Consider the following 18,001-nt stretch of genomic DNA (forward strand, 5'->3'; position numbering starts at 1 on the left):
TACGTGTATAAATCATAATGCTGTTGCCTCTAGACTGATTTTGTGACTTTATAGCTTAAAACTTTATCTTTTTGTTTCCAAATATGACTAATGTATTTATGTTATTAATAGTTAAAGAAGTCAAGCCATTAATCACATATTTATTTTTTCTCAGTTCACATATTGTTTCTCAAAACTCATATCACCAGTACCTGTGTATGTTGAAATGTAACTTACACATTTGCTTGGTATTGGAAGAAGATTTGTGTTGCTTTCAAGTTTTTACATGTTCATATTTAAGCTGAAACAAAATAACTTTTTCAGAAATCTAGGAGCCAGGGACTATTAGAAAATTATATTGAAATTTATGAGTTTATTTCTAGAAAACATTCTTACAAAATGTATGTAAACACAGATTTTCGTTTTTTGTATTGTTTTGTTTTGTGTTTTGATACAAAGGTCCCCAGAAAGACCCACAGGAGACCTCAGAGAAAGAATGAAGAACAAGCGCCAAGATATGGATGCTGAGCCCCAGAAACGAAATACTGAGGAGTCATCCTCACCTGTTAGGGTAGGAATGCATTTCCCCAAACCTGTTTTAATTTTAGTAGTGATTTATTCTTTATGTACGGTTTTAAATGTTATGATGTATGATAAATATATGGTAAATAGATAGTTAGTCATTATTATGTCCTGTATAGTTTAATGGAATTTAGAGGGAAAAAAATTCTTTGCCAAAACTGTTTATTTTTTTCTGATAGTGAAGATGAAAGATACTGACTGGCAGAGTTCAAACTGAACTTTGTAAGGTTTTGTGCATTGGTGGGGCTTGTTAGTATCTAAATTCTGCCATATTTTGCTGCCAAGAAAAATTAACACAGACTAAAACGATAAAAGCAAATTAGGGGAATAACAACAGGTGAACTAGAAAACTTAGGTGGAAGAATGCACATAGGACCACAAAATTTAGCTGTTGAGTTTTTTGGCAGTAAAGCCAAATGAGAAATACAATTTATAATGTTATTCACACACAAAAAAAAGTGTTTCTTAGGAATAAGAATATTTCCCATAGCTATCTTTTTCAAAAAATTTATCATATTTAAGTGTGTGTGTGTGTTTGTAGCAGATTTATAGAGAAATGGTTTTAAACATTCATGCAACTGTCACCATAATCAGTTTTCATCACTCTAAAGAGAAACCCCATACCTTTTAGAGTCACCCTTATTTTCCCCTGACCACCAGCCCTAAACAACCACTAAATCCTCTTTTTCTTTTGATAGACATTCCTATCCTGGATATTTTACATAAATGGAATCATAAATATGCAATCTTATGTGACCAGCTTCTTTCACTGAGCATGTTTTCAAGGTTCTTGAAAGATTATAGGCTGTATCAGTATTTTATTCCTGTTTTTACCAAATAATATTACATTGTATTGATATGCCACATTTGGTTTATTCATTTATCATTTGATGGGTATTTGAGCTATTTCTGCTTTTTTGGCTCTTATGCATAAGGCTGCTCAGAACATTTGTGTACCAGTTTCTGTGTGAACATATGTTTTCATTTCTTTTGGATTTATACAAAGGCCTGAAATGGCTGAGTCATACAGTAACTCCATGTGTAACCTTTTGAGGAACTACCAGACTGTTTTATTAAGAGGCTGTGCCAAAGCTGGGTGTAGTGTTGTGTGCCTATAGTCCCATCACTTGGGAGGCTGAGGCAGGAATTCAGGAGTTCAAGAGACCCACCCCACCTAACCTAAAAAAAAAAGAAAGAAAAGAGGCTGCACCATTTTACATTTTTTGACAGCAAAGCATGAGGACTGCAATTTCTTCACATCTTTACCAACGTTATTATTATCTGACATTTTAAATATAGCCATCCTCATGGGTGTGAAGTGATAATCTATGTGTTTTTGATTTACCTGATAGCTGACATTGCTTGAACATCTTTTCATGTACTCAGTAACTATTTGTATATCTTCAGAGCTCTTTTGTCCATTTTAAAAATTGGATTGTCTTTATTAGTGTATTTTAAGTGTCCACTGTATTTTAAATATAAGTCCCTTATCATATATATGACTTGGCAAATGTTTTCTACCATTCTGTGCATTGTCTTCATATTCTTTTTTAAGTAGTTTTGCTATATTACTCGGGGTAACCCTGAACTTCTGGGCTCAGGTGATTCTTATGCCTCAGCCTCCCAAGTAGCTGGAACTGTAGGCACTTGCCATCACACCCAGCTCTCTTCTTATTCTTGATGTGTCTTTTAAAGTGCAAAAGTTTTTAATTTAATGAACTCCAACTTAATCTGTTTTGTTGTTGCTTATGCTTTTTGTTGTCATTTTAAAAATTATTTTCTAACTTAGGATCACAAAAGATTTATATTGTTTTCCTCAAAAGAAGTTTATAGTTTTAGCCCTTAAATTTAAGTCTTTGGTACATTTCCAGCTAATTTTTAACTATGGGAAGGATTCGTCCTCATTCTTGTACATGAGGATATCCAGTTGTCTGTATTATAATTTTTTTAATGAAAGCTATGTAATTCTATAAACAACAACCTCTTCCATAGTTTCCGATACATAGAAGTGTTCTATCATTATTATTTTGTGGTGCTGGGAGTGAATATAAATCCTTGTGCATGGAAAGTACACACTCTACCACTGAAGTACATCCATAACCCTGGCTCTAACATACGTAGAAGCTTTCTGTGACTATTTTTGATCCTTAATTAAAAAAAAAAAAAACTTTAATAGTTTCACATTATAATTTTAAAGACTTCCTGGTTTCTAAAATAATGCAGTTTTAAATATGTAGTTTTCTTAACAGCTTGTATGATAAAATAGTACAGTTTTAGAAATCTTAAATAGTAATGTCCAAAAAGGTATTTATTAAAATTCCTTAAGAGGGGAGATTATTTTTATAGCACATATGCTGATATTCTATCCCTAATCCATGAAATCATTATTTGTGGGTTAGGCATAAAACCTGTGTATTGCATTTTGAAATAATGTATTGATTTAGAATAATGGATAAACTTTCTGATCAGCTGGTAAATATTTAAAAACTACTTAGAGGAAAGCCTTGCCTTGTAGGATTTATTAATTTCTTTGGTGTAAATACTTCCATAATGGTCAGTTTGAAGCTATCAAATAGATATCACTGAATGTATAGTTGGGAAGAGATGCTGAGTATCATACCATTATGTAGTATATAAGGTATTCCCACTATATGTATTATAAACGCACACACACACACAATGCAAGTAATCTAAAGAGTAAAATATACTAAAATATTTAAGAAATGAATTCTGAGTAATTAACTACCTTTGTTTTTAGCATAATTTGTTGTTTATAATTTAATTTTTAATTATGACTTGTTTAATGGCTTCTAGACTTTCTAAAAATTTAAGTCACCTCTTATAAATTAGTGTAAACTACCTCCAGCATACTACTAGATGAACTTGAATAGCATAAGGGGCAGATATCTGGAATTTATTACTTTGGGCATTGTTGTTTAAACTCTGTTGTTAGTTTCCTTACCTATAAAATGGAGGTATTGGCTTTGTTAATGTGTTGTTGTGAAGAAAATGTATGTAAAACAACGTGATTGACGATTCCATGTTGACTATTTAATAAATGGTATATATTGGTATTAAAATGGCTTTTAGCTTTTTCTTTAATGTAAATTGACTTTAAGTTCTTGATAGAGGATGAATGTTAGCATTGGATATTTAGGTTATTAATGAATATCTAAATATAAATGTGTTGTATAACATAAAGGCATATATATTCATGATATCAAGTTAGAAGAGGGCAAGGTAGGTGTTTTGTTAAGAAATTTAAAGCCAGGTTCATGCTTTTCCTAGATAAGAGATTTCTCAAAGGCCCCAGACTTCATATGTATCTAAGGGATAGTCAAGAGTTTAAGGGAATTCACATTTTAAATGTACAGAAAACTGTTAATAAACTGGAACACTAGGGTTTCGATTTTGGGGGGTGCTGTGTATGGCAGATTAACAGGTACTTTCCATTTCTGTGCTGCATTCCTGCTGCAGTACATGTGACTGTGGATCTTCATGTAATGAATTCCTTTAGGAACATCAGATTTATTTTAGGTAAGGGTAGCAGTGGCATAGATAATATAGGCATAGCAGATAGGATGCATGTGGTTTTCAGCAAATTAACTAAAATGTCACCCCTTTTCTGTTACTGATGTCAACTCTGATACATCTATGAGGTTGATAGATAATCCCCGATTTTGTAGGGAGACAAATTCCTGAATAAATAAAGCGTAAACCTGTAGCATATGTTAGTATGTCAGAGAGTTATAAGGAAAGTGCACAATGGAGAGAATAAATAACTACTTGAAGAACCAGGGAACACTACTCAGAGGGAACTGACATTTGCCCTGGGTATTAAAGGATAGGTAAGTGAATGGGGGTGGCAGGGAAGAAGAAAAATCCAATACAATTATGGTCAGGAGTTTTAAAGGACTAATGTGTTTGAGAAACCCTGAGACTGGTTGCCTAGGGTCTAGGAACTATAGTATCTGAATGTAAGATAAGGACTAAAGAAGTATACGAGGACCAGACTGTGACTGGTTTTGTTTGTCACACTATGGTTTAGCAATAGAGAAAAGAAATTTGTATGCCAGGAGATCTGTCTTGTTCACCAATTTACTTTCATCCAGAACGTGGAACTAGTAAGGTGACTTGATAAAAAGTGGTTCTGATGTACAGCCAGGCTTGAGAATCCTCTAGTAGTCTAGGATCTGTGATGTTCATGGTGGCTAGTCTGAATTGAGATGTGCCACAGTGTAAAATACATACTGAATTTCAGAGACATAGTATTGAAAGAAAATAAAATACCTCATTTTTTATTTTGGATTATATGTTGAAATGTCAACAGTTCAGATCTATTGGATTAAATAAAATATATTATCAACATTTTGTTGTTGTTGTTGTTGATCGAACCCAGGGCCTCCTACATTCTAGGCAAGCATTCTACTGTCGGACTACATCTCCAGCCCTTTATAAATTTTATTTTGAGGTAGGATCTCTGTTACCAGGATGGTTTTGAACTTCTGATCCTTCTGCCTCAGCCTCCCAGCTGCTCGAGTAGCTGGGATCATAGGTGTGTTCCACAATGCCTGGCTTTATTATCAATATTTTAATTTTACTTTTTTAAGAAAAATTTTACATTTTTCTTTTTAACATGGTAATGAAAAATATGAAATTACTTATGTATTTATATTACATATTTGTATTGGAAAGGTCTGCCCTAGTTGATATGAACAGAAATTAACATAGTGGAACTGACAGTTAAGAGACCTATTTAGAGTCTGTAGGAAATTGATGCTTTTAATAATCTAGTGAACTTTTCAAATACAGTAATTGAATTTTGTTGTCTTCTATAACAGAGTCTTGTAATTTTGTAAAATTTAAGCACAATAGAGAAATTAGCATTGAAAGCAAAATTAGACCCCTGACTATAGTGGTCAAGAAGAATTTTCAAGCATTTGTTGATGATAGGGATGTTAATGGGCTGTGGGGGTCCTGGTCTCTTAGGAGAGGCTTTGTGGCTACAGTCAGGAAGGATTAAATGATTCATCATCATGGAGAATATCTAGTTTAGGTATCCCTCTGCTTACCTAAAATCTTACCTCAGAGCATATTACGAAGGCAATGATCTGTTTATTTTCACATATTGATTTTTTTATTGTGATAAAACATACATAATATTTTCCATTTTAACCATTTTTGATGTATAGTTGAATGATATTAATTATATTTACATTTTGTGTAACTGTCACCAAAATTAACAAAACTTCTTTATGATCTTTGTTTTTACAGTCTTCAGTTTTTTGTTATCTGCCCTCTAATATGAAATTAAAACAATTAGAATAATGTTATACAGCTGGTATTAATTTTGAATGTTAATTATTTCAACAGGTTTAATATTTTTAAAAATATTTTTCTTAATCTATCATTTTAATGATTTTTTCCTGGTCCCTGTAGTCATTTTCAGAGATTTTTCTTTTGAAACTTCAGAATAATATTCTCTTTCCCTTGCCTAATGTTTTATCAGTTGCTTTGGTTTCCTACCCTAAACTGGTTACTTATCTAGACTTGATATTTGTCCTGGATCAGTTTAATATGATTATTTTTCAGATTTTTTTTTTTTTTTTCTGATTTCGGTTTGTAGGTGGATCTCAAGGTGAATCTTGATTACCCAACTTCCAGCCTATTCCACATGTCTTGTAGGATACCATTTATTTGACTTTGCATATTTACTTCAGCACACATACTCTAAAATTGACTTTGCACGCTGTGGTAGAGCTTTTGTTGCTCTTAATTGCCAGGTTCTTTAATATTCTGAATCAAAAATTAATTCCTAGTCAGAAGCTACTGTTTCTGGGAACTGTACCTTCCAGAATGTATATATAATTATTAGTTTTGCTTCATAGTCTCCTATAAACTCTCTTCCTTCTCCCATCCCCTAGTCTATTACTTTGCTCTTTTTATGTATCTCGATACTTCTAACTAGATTTCAAAACAATAACCCTGACTAGGGAAGGGGACAGTACTATAACTGCTGTGCTAAATAGTATTCATATAGAGGTAGACTTTAAGTTAGAGGGGCATTACACTGTTACTAACTATCCTGAGTAAGTTTCTTGACCTTGCTTTTTTAATCAGTAAGATAAATGTACCTGCCCCAATGTGTCACAAGTTAGGGAGAGAATAAAATGAGAAAGTACGTATGAAAATTCTTTGGAAAGAATAAAGCATAGTGTAAATGCAAAATAGGAATACTAGTCACCAAATCAGCAATTAGGAAGCTGATTGCTATAGTTATAAATAGATCAAATGAATGTTTATTTCAAAAGAAAGGTTTAGAAGAGAAGGATAAGAGCACAAATTTGGTAATGAATGTATAGTATAGGATAATTATGGGGTTTTAAAATTGTAGTACAAGATTTCATAAGGGGAAAAAAATCATGCTATCCCTTGTCATTAAACAACCATTTATTATGTTCATAAATTCCATCAGGAATTTAGAAAGGGTACAGTATGGACATCTTATCTTTTTCGTGATGTATGGGCCTTAGCTTAAGTTCTGAAAGCATGTGAGTTGGAATCATTTGAAGGTGTACTTGTTCACTCACATGTCTGGTAGTTGATGCTAGCTCTCAGCTGGAGACTGGTTCATCTCCATGTGGTTCTCTTCATGTGGATAGTTTGGGCTTCCCCAAAGTCTAATGGGATGGATTCCAAGGGAACAGACAGACAGATACATGTAGATGCACACTGACCACAGACCACATAATAAGAAATGGCAAGTATACGTGCACACCATTCCTCTGATTGAAGAATAGCATTAGAAATGAAAATCTAGGAACTAGATGTGTTTATTGCTATTGGGTTGTCATTTCTTTCAAGACCTCTCAGCTGAGAGAGCAAAGAAATTTGTATGGGTATTCTAACTAGTATATATGAATAAATCTAGTGACCATCTGTATTTATATTAAGCTAATCATCAGTTCTTACCAATGTCTCTTCAAAATTAATCCATTGCCACTATTATATTTTTAAGCCCAAATGCCCCCTTACCTCTGGGAGCTCTTTATGTTGGATCTTGAGCTCATTTAAAATTTTTATTGAGGTGCAATTTGTAAACAATGAAATGTTCCCATTTTAAGTATGTAGTTTGATTCTTGACAGATGTACACTGTTGTACAACCACAATCAAGATATATAGAACATTTCTATCATCCCAGAATGTATCTTTATGCCCTTTTGTAGTCAGTCCTCTTCTAAACTCATTCCTGACAACCTCTGATATGTCCCTGCATTGGAATTATATGTATTTCTTGTCTTGATTCTTTCAGAATAATACTTTTGAAATTCACCCACATTGTTGATTGTATCGGTAGTTTTTTCCTCTTATTGCTGATTAGTATGCTGTTATATGAACATGTCAAGATTGGTTTATCCATTCATCAGTTATTTGGATTATTATTAGTTTTCAGCTATTATGAATAAAACTGCTATGAACATGAGTGTAGGTTTTTGTGTGGTCATAGGTTATCTTTGGATAAATACCTAGAAGTAGAATGGTAGGTATATGTTTATGTATATATTTGACTTTATAAGAAACTGCTTATATAATTTTCCAAAGTACTTGTTCCATTTTACATTTTCATCCACAATAAATGAGTTTTTTTTCTTTTTGAAGTTCTTGCCAATACTTGACATTGTTGATCTTTTTTATTTTAGTTATTCGAGTTACATAATGTTTTACCTTGAATTTCTTGATGATTAGTCATGTTGACCATCTCTAATTATATTCACTGGATATTTGTATATCTTATGTGTGTCTTTTATTGAACGTTTAGCTGTTTACATCTTTTCCTCATAAATTAATGTCTTTGTCTTATAAACTTGATATTCCTGATACCAGTTCTTAGTAAGGTCTGTGTATTGCAAATGTTTCCCCAGTGCGTGGCTTGCCATTTCATTCTTTTATTACAATTTTCATTTCTTTTAAAATGTCTTTCCTCTTTGATGAAGTTCAGTGATATCCTGTTGTTTTAGTTAGCTTTTTTGTTGTTAACAACCAAAACACCTGACAAGAACAACTAAAGGAGGAAAATATTATCATGGGGCTCATCAGTCCATAAAAGGCTGGCTCCATTTTCTGGGGCTGGAGATTAGGCAGAACATTATCATGGAAGAAAGTGGCTCAGGACATGACAATCAGGAAGTGGAGAGAGAACTCTGCCCACCAAAGACAATATATAAACCCCAAAGGCACTCTCCCAGGGATCCACCTCCTCCAGCCACACCCTACCTGCCTACAGTTATTCAGTTAATCCCTTCAGGGGATTAATTCACTGATAGGATTAAGGCTTTCATAACTGGATGATTTAATTTTACCTGTAAACTTTGCATTGTCTCATACATGAACTTTTGGGGTACAAGTCACTTTTAAACTGTAACACTATGTTGTTTTAATTCCAGCTCAATAATCTTTGATAGTTCTGTTGTTTCATGTGTTCAGGCATACTCTCTACTTGGAATCAGTCATTTTCCCCTGAAGTTCTTAACTTATTGTCATTACATTAGTCATTGTTTTTATTGCTTTTCATTAAGCCTACTTTGGAAATATATGTGTATTATCTCTTTTAAAAAAAGAAACAGAACTATGCTCAAATAATTCAGATTTAGGATTCCAGGGCTTTTATTTAATTTTTTGGGTTTTTTTTTTTTTTCCTCTTAATGCTGAACCCCATAGTTTGGTCCCTGTTGACATTGATTTTATCTGTCTTATCTTCAATAGTTCCAGAATAGCAATTAAGAATTTTATTACTAGTATAATTACTGAAAAGAGCTCAAAATTTTCATAGTTCTTAATATATATCCTATTACAGATACACCTGTTAAATTTTTCCATTAGGAATATATAATTAAATTATTGTATTTTAAGTGACTTGAAATAGTTCTTGTATATATGGTTAAGCCACCAAATTGATACATAGTTGGGTTCATTTATTTCATTTTGGTGTTAAAATTTGACTTTCTTCTTTTAATCTTGAGTGAATTCAAACTTTGATCTACAAAACAGACTACATTAAAAAAAAAAGTCTAACTTCTATCCCTTGATCACTCTTCTTTGTAGGTAACCACTTTCATTAGTTTTTTTATTATCTTGCTACATATATATATATATATATATATATATATGTACATATATATATGTATGTGTGTGCTTATATAAGTTTATACACATACCTATATGTGTGTATATGCACACAGATTTGTGTGTAAATAAAAGGTAGCATGCTTTATATATTTTTCTTCACTTGCTTTTTTATACTTAATGCTATATCCAGGTGATCTTTCCATAGTAATATGTAGGACTATTTCTTATACATTTTTACTGTTTACATTATACATTATTCAACTGTTTTCTATATGAGAAATATAGGTTATTTCAGTCTTGCTACTATGTAGGGCTGCAGTGGGTGACTGTGCACTTGTCATTTTGTATTTTTATTGTCTTTGGGAAAGATACAGTTCTAGAAAAGGGATTGCTGGGTCAAAGGATTAATGCCCGTATAGTTAAATAATGACAGGGTCATTTGCACTGTTTCCAATAGTATATGACAGTGCCTATTTATTTCCCCTTGCCTGCCTTAGTGTGTATTGTCAGGCTTGTATTTTTGCCAGTTTGATAGGAGAAACATGGCATATCAGTGTAGTTTTAATTTGATAGGAGAAACATGGCATATCAGTGTAGTTTTAATTTGTTTCTCTCATTTTGACATTAGTCATTCTCATTTAAGTATAATTTTTGTGAATTCTGTCTCTGTTTCCTGTCCATTCCCCCCCCGCCCAGTTTTGTTTTTTTTTTTGAGAGGGGGGAGTTGCTTATATCTATTTTTAAATCTCTATTTTAGGGATGCAGATTGAATATCCCTTATCCCAAATCCTGAGACCAGAAATGTTTGGAATTTTGAATTTTTATGGATTTGGGGATATTTGTTTATATATAATGAAACATTTTAGGGATGGGACCTGCATTTAAACATGAAATCATATAAAGATATATATGAAGCCTGAAGGTAATTTTACACAGTATTTTCTGCCTGCCCCTGTATATTCATGTGACCTGTCACATGAGGTTAGGTAGAGAATTTTTCACATGTGGAATCTTGTTGGTGCTCAAAAAGTTTCAGATTTTGGAGCATTTCAAATTTTAAATTTTTGGATTAGGGATATTTAACCTGTAATAACCTTTTGCTTTTGTTATCTATTACAGGTAATTTCATTCGTCTTTTTTTAAAAAATAGACTTTATTTTTAGGACAGTTTTAGGTTCATAGCAAAATTGAATGGAAGGTACAGAGATTTCTCACGTACCCTCTCTTTCTGCACATATGCAGCTCCTCAAACCCCATCCGTGTCTCACCATGTAGTGTTGAATTTGTTACAATCAGTGACCCTATCAAAAAATCATTATCACTTTAAAAACGTAGTATACATTTGGCCTTTTAGTCTTATCCATTTGCATGCTGAAGGACATGGTTGCTCCTAAGTTTTGGCATGCAGATTTTTGTGTGGACCTAAGTTTTAACTCCTTTGAAATACCAAGTAATGTTATTGCTGGATTTTATGAAAGACTTGTGCTTAGTTTTATAAGAAACTGCCAAACTGCTGGGCACAGTGGCACACATCTATAATTCCAGCTACTCAGGAGGCTGAGGCAGGAGGATTGCAAATTCGAAGCCAAATGGCAATTTAGTAAGACCTTGTCTCAAAATAAAAAATAGAACATACTGGGAATGTAGTTCAGTGGTAGAGTACCCCTGGATTCAATTCCCAATATTGGGGACCAGGGAAACACCTACTAACCTAATTTCCAAATTGGCTGTATCATTTTGCATTCCTTCCACCAATGAATGAGTTCATGTTGCTCCACAACTCACCAGCATTTGATGTTACCAGTATATTGAATTTTGACTGCCTTCATATACCACCACACTGTGTATAGTGGTTTCTATTATTTTTTGCAGTTTCTTAAATGACATACCATGCTGAACATGTTTTCATATGCTGATTTGCCATCTGATAAAAGTGTGTGTTTAAGTCTTTGACCCAGTTTTCAATCAGGTTGTTTTGTTACTGAGTTTTAAGAATTCTTCACATTTTGGATAACAGTTATCAGATGTTCTTTGCAAATGTTTTCTATTGGTCTTTGACTATTTTATTCTCTTGACAATATCTTTCATAAAGCAGAAGTTATAAATTTTAATGAAGTCCTGCTTATCAATTATTTCTTTCATGGATGGTGCCTTTGATGTTACACTTAAAATGTCAATGTCTTACCCAAGATCATATAGATATTTTCTTCTTATCTTCTAGTACATTTTACATTTAGGTCTGCAATCTGTTTTTAGTTAATTTTTGTGAAGGATGTTAAGTACATGTGTGTCTAGATTCATTTTTTTTTTTTTTTTTTGCATGTGGACGTCCAGTTGTTCTAACACCATTTGTTGAAAGACTATTCTTTTTCTACTCAATTGTGTTTGTTCTTTTGTCAAAGATCGGTTGATTATTTCTCTGTGAGTCTATTTCTTGGCACTTTTTAAAAAATATTTGTATATTATATCAATTGATAACCACACTGTATTGATTACTGTAGCTTTATATTAAGTCTTGACGTCCAGTAGTAGTGCTCCAACTTTGATCTTCAGTCTTTTGTTGTCTATTCTGAATCTCCATAAAAACTTTAGAATCAGTTCGTCATATATCTACAAAGTAACTTACTTGGATTTTGCTGTGAGTTATATTTAATCCTTAAATCAATTTTGGAAAAACTGGCATATAGATAATATGAACTCTTTAATTTGGGGTAGTATATTTTATTGAAACGTTGGCAAATTTGTATAGAGAAGATGGCAGAGTAACAAGAAGTGTGAAAATCATGAAATGTGTATGTACAATAAACATAGTTTATCTTTGACCTTTGGTCTAGTATAAGATTTGTTCAAATATTTAAAGGGCTAGCATGTGGAAAAAGTGTTAAATTTCTTTTGCATGATTCCAGAGATCAGAACTAGTCCTAAAGAAAATTTTTCTTCATGAAATGGGAGGTTGTATTATATGATTCACAAAGGCTCCTAACATTTCATTATTTAATTACTAATTCGCTTATTATAGTATTGGTTCTCAACTCTTGACCTCAAGACTTTCATTTGTTTCATATCTTACTGTCTTATAATAAAAGTCATAGTGAACATATAATGTTCAAGAAATATGTGTATAACAATATTAAAATAGAAATGAAATCAGAGTTAAGAATCCACAATTATTTATTGCATTTCTGAAGTCCAAAAAACATAGTCTGATGTTTTTCCAAAATTAGGCATAGACTTATGTGGCAGTAAAACTTACTTGAAATGACCTAATTATAGTCTTTACTCAGTTGGTGAATTCCTGTTTTTCTAAAAAATATTAGTATGTTTGATCAGAGGCTGCCACTGCACACCCAAGCTATTGTCAGTGTTAATGTGCTTTGAAATTCAAAAAAATTCTGAAATATCTGGTGCCAGTGGTTTTGACTAAATGTTGTCATTCTGTAACAAGTATTTAAACACATGTATGTTCTAGGATGACTAATTATAGAAAATAAAATGTCAGAAGATTACACTTCTAATGAATATGTTTGAATTTAAGAGATGATGACAAACTGTTCTATTCAAGAAATATAGGAATGTGAAAGCAAACCATGGTACTCATGTGACAAGTAATTCCAGATCCCGTTTCTTTGAATATAAAACAAAGGGGGAAATAACTTTATTTGATAAAGGAATAGCATGCTTGAACAAGTTTATTTTGTTGAAGTAGAGAAAATGAGGAAATATGATATTCTTTTAAATGAGTGAGACTTTTCTGATAAGTATTATCAAAGTAATCTCATATTATGATTTGAAGTGAGATAGTGACAAATTATTAGGAAAAAACATTATTTTTTAACTTGAAATTTCATCACATATTGAAACTGCAGGTAGTCTGTAGTGTTTAATAATAGATATTTTTAAGACATGGACAACTCAAAAATTATATAATTTCAATACAAGATATTTATGAAATATTTACATAAATAATGACTTTTTATTTCATTTTTGTTTCTAAATCTGCTAAAAAAATAAATTTATAGTCGGGTAATTATACTTTAGACAGAAAGCACAAAGCATTTTATTTATTAATTTGGAAAAAATATCCTTTAACATATTTTTGATGTGGTTATATACAGTATATATTTATAGTGGGTTTAATTAACAGTATTCCAAAGTTGCATGGAATATAAGGACAGTTCTTCATTGATGTTCCACAGGTTATATTTTTTGATTCAAAATAGATTGTCTTCCTATTTTTCCTTTTGTCTCTGTACAAATAAGAGCTCATTTTCTTTTCTTGACCTTTTACAATTTTTCCATGGCAGTTTTGTCATTTAATCTTCTAATAACTTGTATAAGCCTTATATTGTCTTACCAGCAACTATATATATCATTTTGCAATTAAGTCTTACAACATAACTTTATACCTAAATATGTAAAATTGAGAGGCAGTTATGTCAGAGATCTTTAAAAATAAAACTTGAAGAAATTGATTTGTGTTTTGGGCAGCCAAATTATATCATTGGTAATACTTAGAAGTTTGAGCATATAATGTTATTTATTGTCATTATCTTGTATTTTGTAGATTGTTAATAAAAGTGAGAATTTCATTGTGGTGGAATGACAACAGTTATATGGCACTGGTTATTTTCTCACCACCTAGTAAAATGTGCTTTGGAGTCTTATAAAATAGGATCTTGAATTGAATTTTATAAGTGTAATTACTGTTGTCCTGTTTTGTGCATAGGCTACTGTTATATCTGTTTTTCCAAAGTAAAACCTGTCCTTTAACTACCATATTAAGGATTAATCTGTTAACTGTTTTAGCTACCATTTGGGTTCATCAAAATAAGTAAAATCTCTTTTTAAAAAGTCTTTATAGAACTATTAAATGAGTTTGATTTATCCTTATGTATGCAGAAAAATGGATACTATTTTAGATCAATGATTTTTGAACATCTGTAAATAGCTGAACTTTTTAAATTTTTAGATATGGTCACTTATAAATCTTTTCCATTTTATCCATTTTAAACTGTCTTTTCCCACATGGTTTTTCCATAGAAACTTAGTAGTAGAATATCAAACACTTAATAAAGTTTTACATTTATATTGTATTTTCTGAATCTTAGCTACTTCTTACATTTACTAAATTGCAGTTGTTAATAAAGTAATTATACTATACTCTTATCATTTTGTTGCTGTACTAGAACTTAATGCTCCTCTGTACTTGTAGATAAATGATTATTTACAAAACTAATTTGATGAAATAAGGATGACTGAAATTAAAATACTATGTATTACAATAACTACCTTATGTATTATTTTAAAATACAATAATCTGTGCATATATACTTTTTAGAAAGAATCTTCAAGAGGAAGACATAGGGAAAAAGAAGACATAAAAATCACCAAGGAGAGAACTCCAGAAAGTGAAGAAGAAAATGTAGAATGGGAAGCTACTAGAGATGGTGAGTTTCAGAATCTTTGCATACTTGATCAATTCTTGATTATTTACTTTTTAGACCTTTTATAGGCTTAAAACATTTTTCAAGGCTGTATGCAATGGTGCATACCCGTTAGCCCAGCTAATCAGGACTGGAGCAGGAGGATTGTAAGTTCTGGGCCAGCCTGGGAAACTTGGTGAGACACTGTCTCAGAAAAATAAAATGGGCTGGAGATGTAGCTCAGTGGTAAAGCATTCCTGGGTTCTGTCCCTAATACAGCAAAAACAAAAAACCAATCATTACTTATTACCTGTGATCTCCCCATTGTTTCAGAATTATTATGTTTCTGAGTTACAGGATAGAAACGAGCAAGTGGCAGCACTTTACAAAAGCAGAAAAAAGAGTTTGCAGTGCATATTTCAACTTCACTATCTTATTTTTCTCTTTAAAACTGTGTGTATTATCGTAGTCCTAAAATTTACAATTGTAAATTTTTAAATTCCTCAATACTAAAGTTAAAAAATTAAATTTAAATTTATGTTGTTTTACGTAAAATATATAAAAATGAGATTTTTAAGTCTTAAGTTCTTGGGAAAATTATTTCTAAGAAATTTGGCTTTCATTTTTTCAGAAGAAATTAGATGATAATTGAGTCCTGGAATTTATTCATAAAAATTAGCAAAATCATCTTGAGTTGTTGTCTTAACAAATAAGTATTTATTTTTCATACCATGAATGTTCTTTTTTTTTCCACCTCTTTGATCCATAAGATGAGCACTCATAATTTCACGTTCCCAGTTATAGAGAAAGGGAACTGAATATTTGTTGAATACAATGAATATGCTGGACATTTTAACATAATTTTTATTCTCATTCAGAAGCTATGTTATCCTACTTTGAGATGACAAAATAAAGGGCTTAAGAATTTTAACAGCTTTTTCAGTGGTAAGCTGTAAACTTACACCAGAGTTTAAAAACTATAGCACATGATATGAAATGTTGCTTGTTTTTGTTTTCGAAAACAAACTTGTTGGAACACAGCCATACCTATTTGGCTGCATATTACTTTTGGGGGATAGTGGCTGATTTCAGTGAGTCCTTGTGATAGAGAACCAAGAACTTGCATGTCTAGAATATTTATTACTGTATTTCAGAATGATCTCTAAAACAGACCAAGACTTGAAAAGTACCCTACATGTCTCTCCAGTAATTGGAACATCAGTACTTATTAAGGAACAGTATAATCTGCTCAAAAGTTATTTCTAAGAAAAAACAGGAAAATTCCTTATGATTAGTTCATTGGGCTTTATAATCTAATAATACTTCTATAAAATTATAATAATTAGTTGATATATTGCAGTATTTACTTTTCTCTTATTCTGTGTAAATCTTTCTTCTGTCCATAAAGTTAATATAGTCCCTTGTATTCTAAATCTGATTTCTTCCTACCTCAGCAGCTATGTTCATTGGCTACATTACTAACATCCTTTTCTTATATTATTTTTCAACTACTGCCCTGCTTATTCCCACTTAACAGCTTAATTCTTCAGAGAGTGAACTTCTGAATGTACCTTATTATCTCTGCTTTTTCACCTGATACTTAGTATACAGTTTTCTGCTCACCAAAACTGCTCTTAAAGGTTACTAATAACCTCTTTGCTGAATAAATGGAGCTGTACTTGTGTCTATCTTAAAGTGACCTTTCTGCAGCATTTGACACATCTCAGAGCTCCTGTCCTGAAAAACACTCTTTTGCTTGACTTGCATAGTCACTCTTCAGTTTTTTGTCTTCCTGTTTAAGTCTTTCAGTCATATAGAGACTCCTTGTGTTTTGTCCCTTATTTGTTGATCTCTTAACGTCTTGCCCTTTGCTGTCTTCTTGGGGAAAAAAGATCGAAAATGATTTTTTTTAATATATTTTTTTAGTTGATGGACCTTTGTTTTGTTTATTTATTTATTTATTTATTTAGCTAGCTAGCTAGCTGGCTAGCTGAGAATCAAACCCAGTGCCTCACATGCCAGGTGAGCGTGCTGTACCACTGAGCCACAACCCTAGCCCTAAAGTGATTTTACTTTGAGACTTATAGGAAAAAATTTTAATGGTAGTTTTACATATGAAACATCACATGGTAATTTCTTATGTTTTTCTTTGATTAATTGAATTTGAGAAATTTAAAAACTATTAATCATTTGACAAAGATAGTAATAAACCCTAATATATACTTTTATGCAAAATACTATTCTTACAAGGAAAAAATATGAGGAAGTGGTAGTGTTTTACATGTTTTTTCAAGGGGTTTCAGTGTCTGGCTTATTAATAGAATTCAGCTGAATTTTCATATCAGCTTCTACATTCAATCTGTTAAAGATATCACATCTGGAAAACTCTATTATGTACTCAGAGGAGAATTAATAAACCAGGCAAGTAATATAGAAATAGTTTTGATCTTTTGGATCTTTTGAAATTAGGATGTACCCTCCTCCCCACCACCAAATCCTCAGACTGCTCTCTGAGATGTACAGAGGCAGCTTCTAAGATTTTGGTTGTTTTCCTTTTGCCTTGCATTCTTCTTCTTTTAGTTTTTATTTCTAGATGAAGTTGTGCTCCCAGGCCTCATTAACTTCTAAGTTAATGACTCCAAAATCTATAATTTTCAGTTGATTTTCCAGATTGAAAGGTTTAACATTCATTAACAACTGAGTATCTCCAGCTAAGTTCCATATCTTAAGAATACTATTTTTCTAAATATCATTGGTTCCTAATAAGCCTGAATGTCATTATTGATTCTCCTTTTTTCCTTCCATCCAGGCATTTACAGAATAGCAACATTTCTACCTGTTGAATATCTTTCAAAACCACCCATTTCTCTTAATTTACTACTGTTATTCT

The 18,001-nt window shown here is 31.9% G+C and overlaps 1 protein-coding gene across 7 annotated transcripts in view; it reads left to right on the forward strand.

Moving 5' to 3' along the window:
• The window catches only part of Zc3h13 (zinc finger CCCH-type containing 13), an 87,143-nt gene that overhangs the window by 10,789 nt on the left and 58,353 nt on the right, over positions 1-18,001 (forward strand). For all 7 annotated transcript variants that reach the window (XM_047552058.1, XM_047552061.1, XM_047552062.1 and 4 more), the window contains exons 4-5: positions 439-550; positions 15,027-15,135. In XM_047552058.1, coding sequence (XP_047408014.1) covers positions 439-550; positions 15,027-15,135 — 221 coding nt within the window. The remainder of the gene's footprint in view (positions 1-438; positions 551-15,026; positions 15,136-18,001) is intronic.

This window comes from Sciurus carolinensis, chromosome 5, assembly GCF_902686445.1.
Source record: "Sciurus carolinensis chromosome 5, mSciCar1.2, whole genome shotgun sequence".
In the NCBI taxonomy this organism is placed as follows: Eukaryota; Metazoa; Chordata; class Mammalia; order Rodentia; family Sciuridae; genus Sciurus; species Sciurus carolinensis.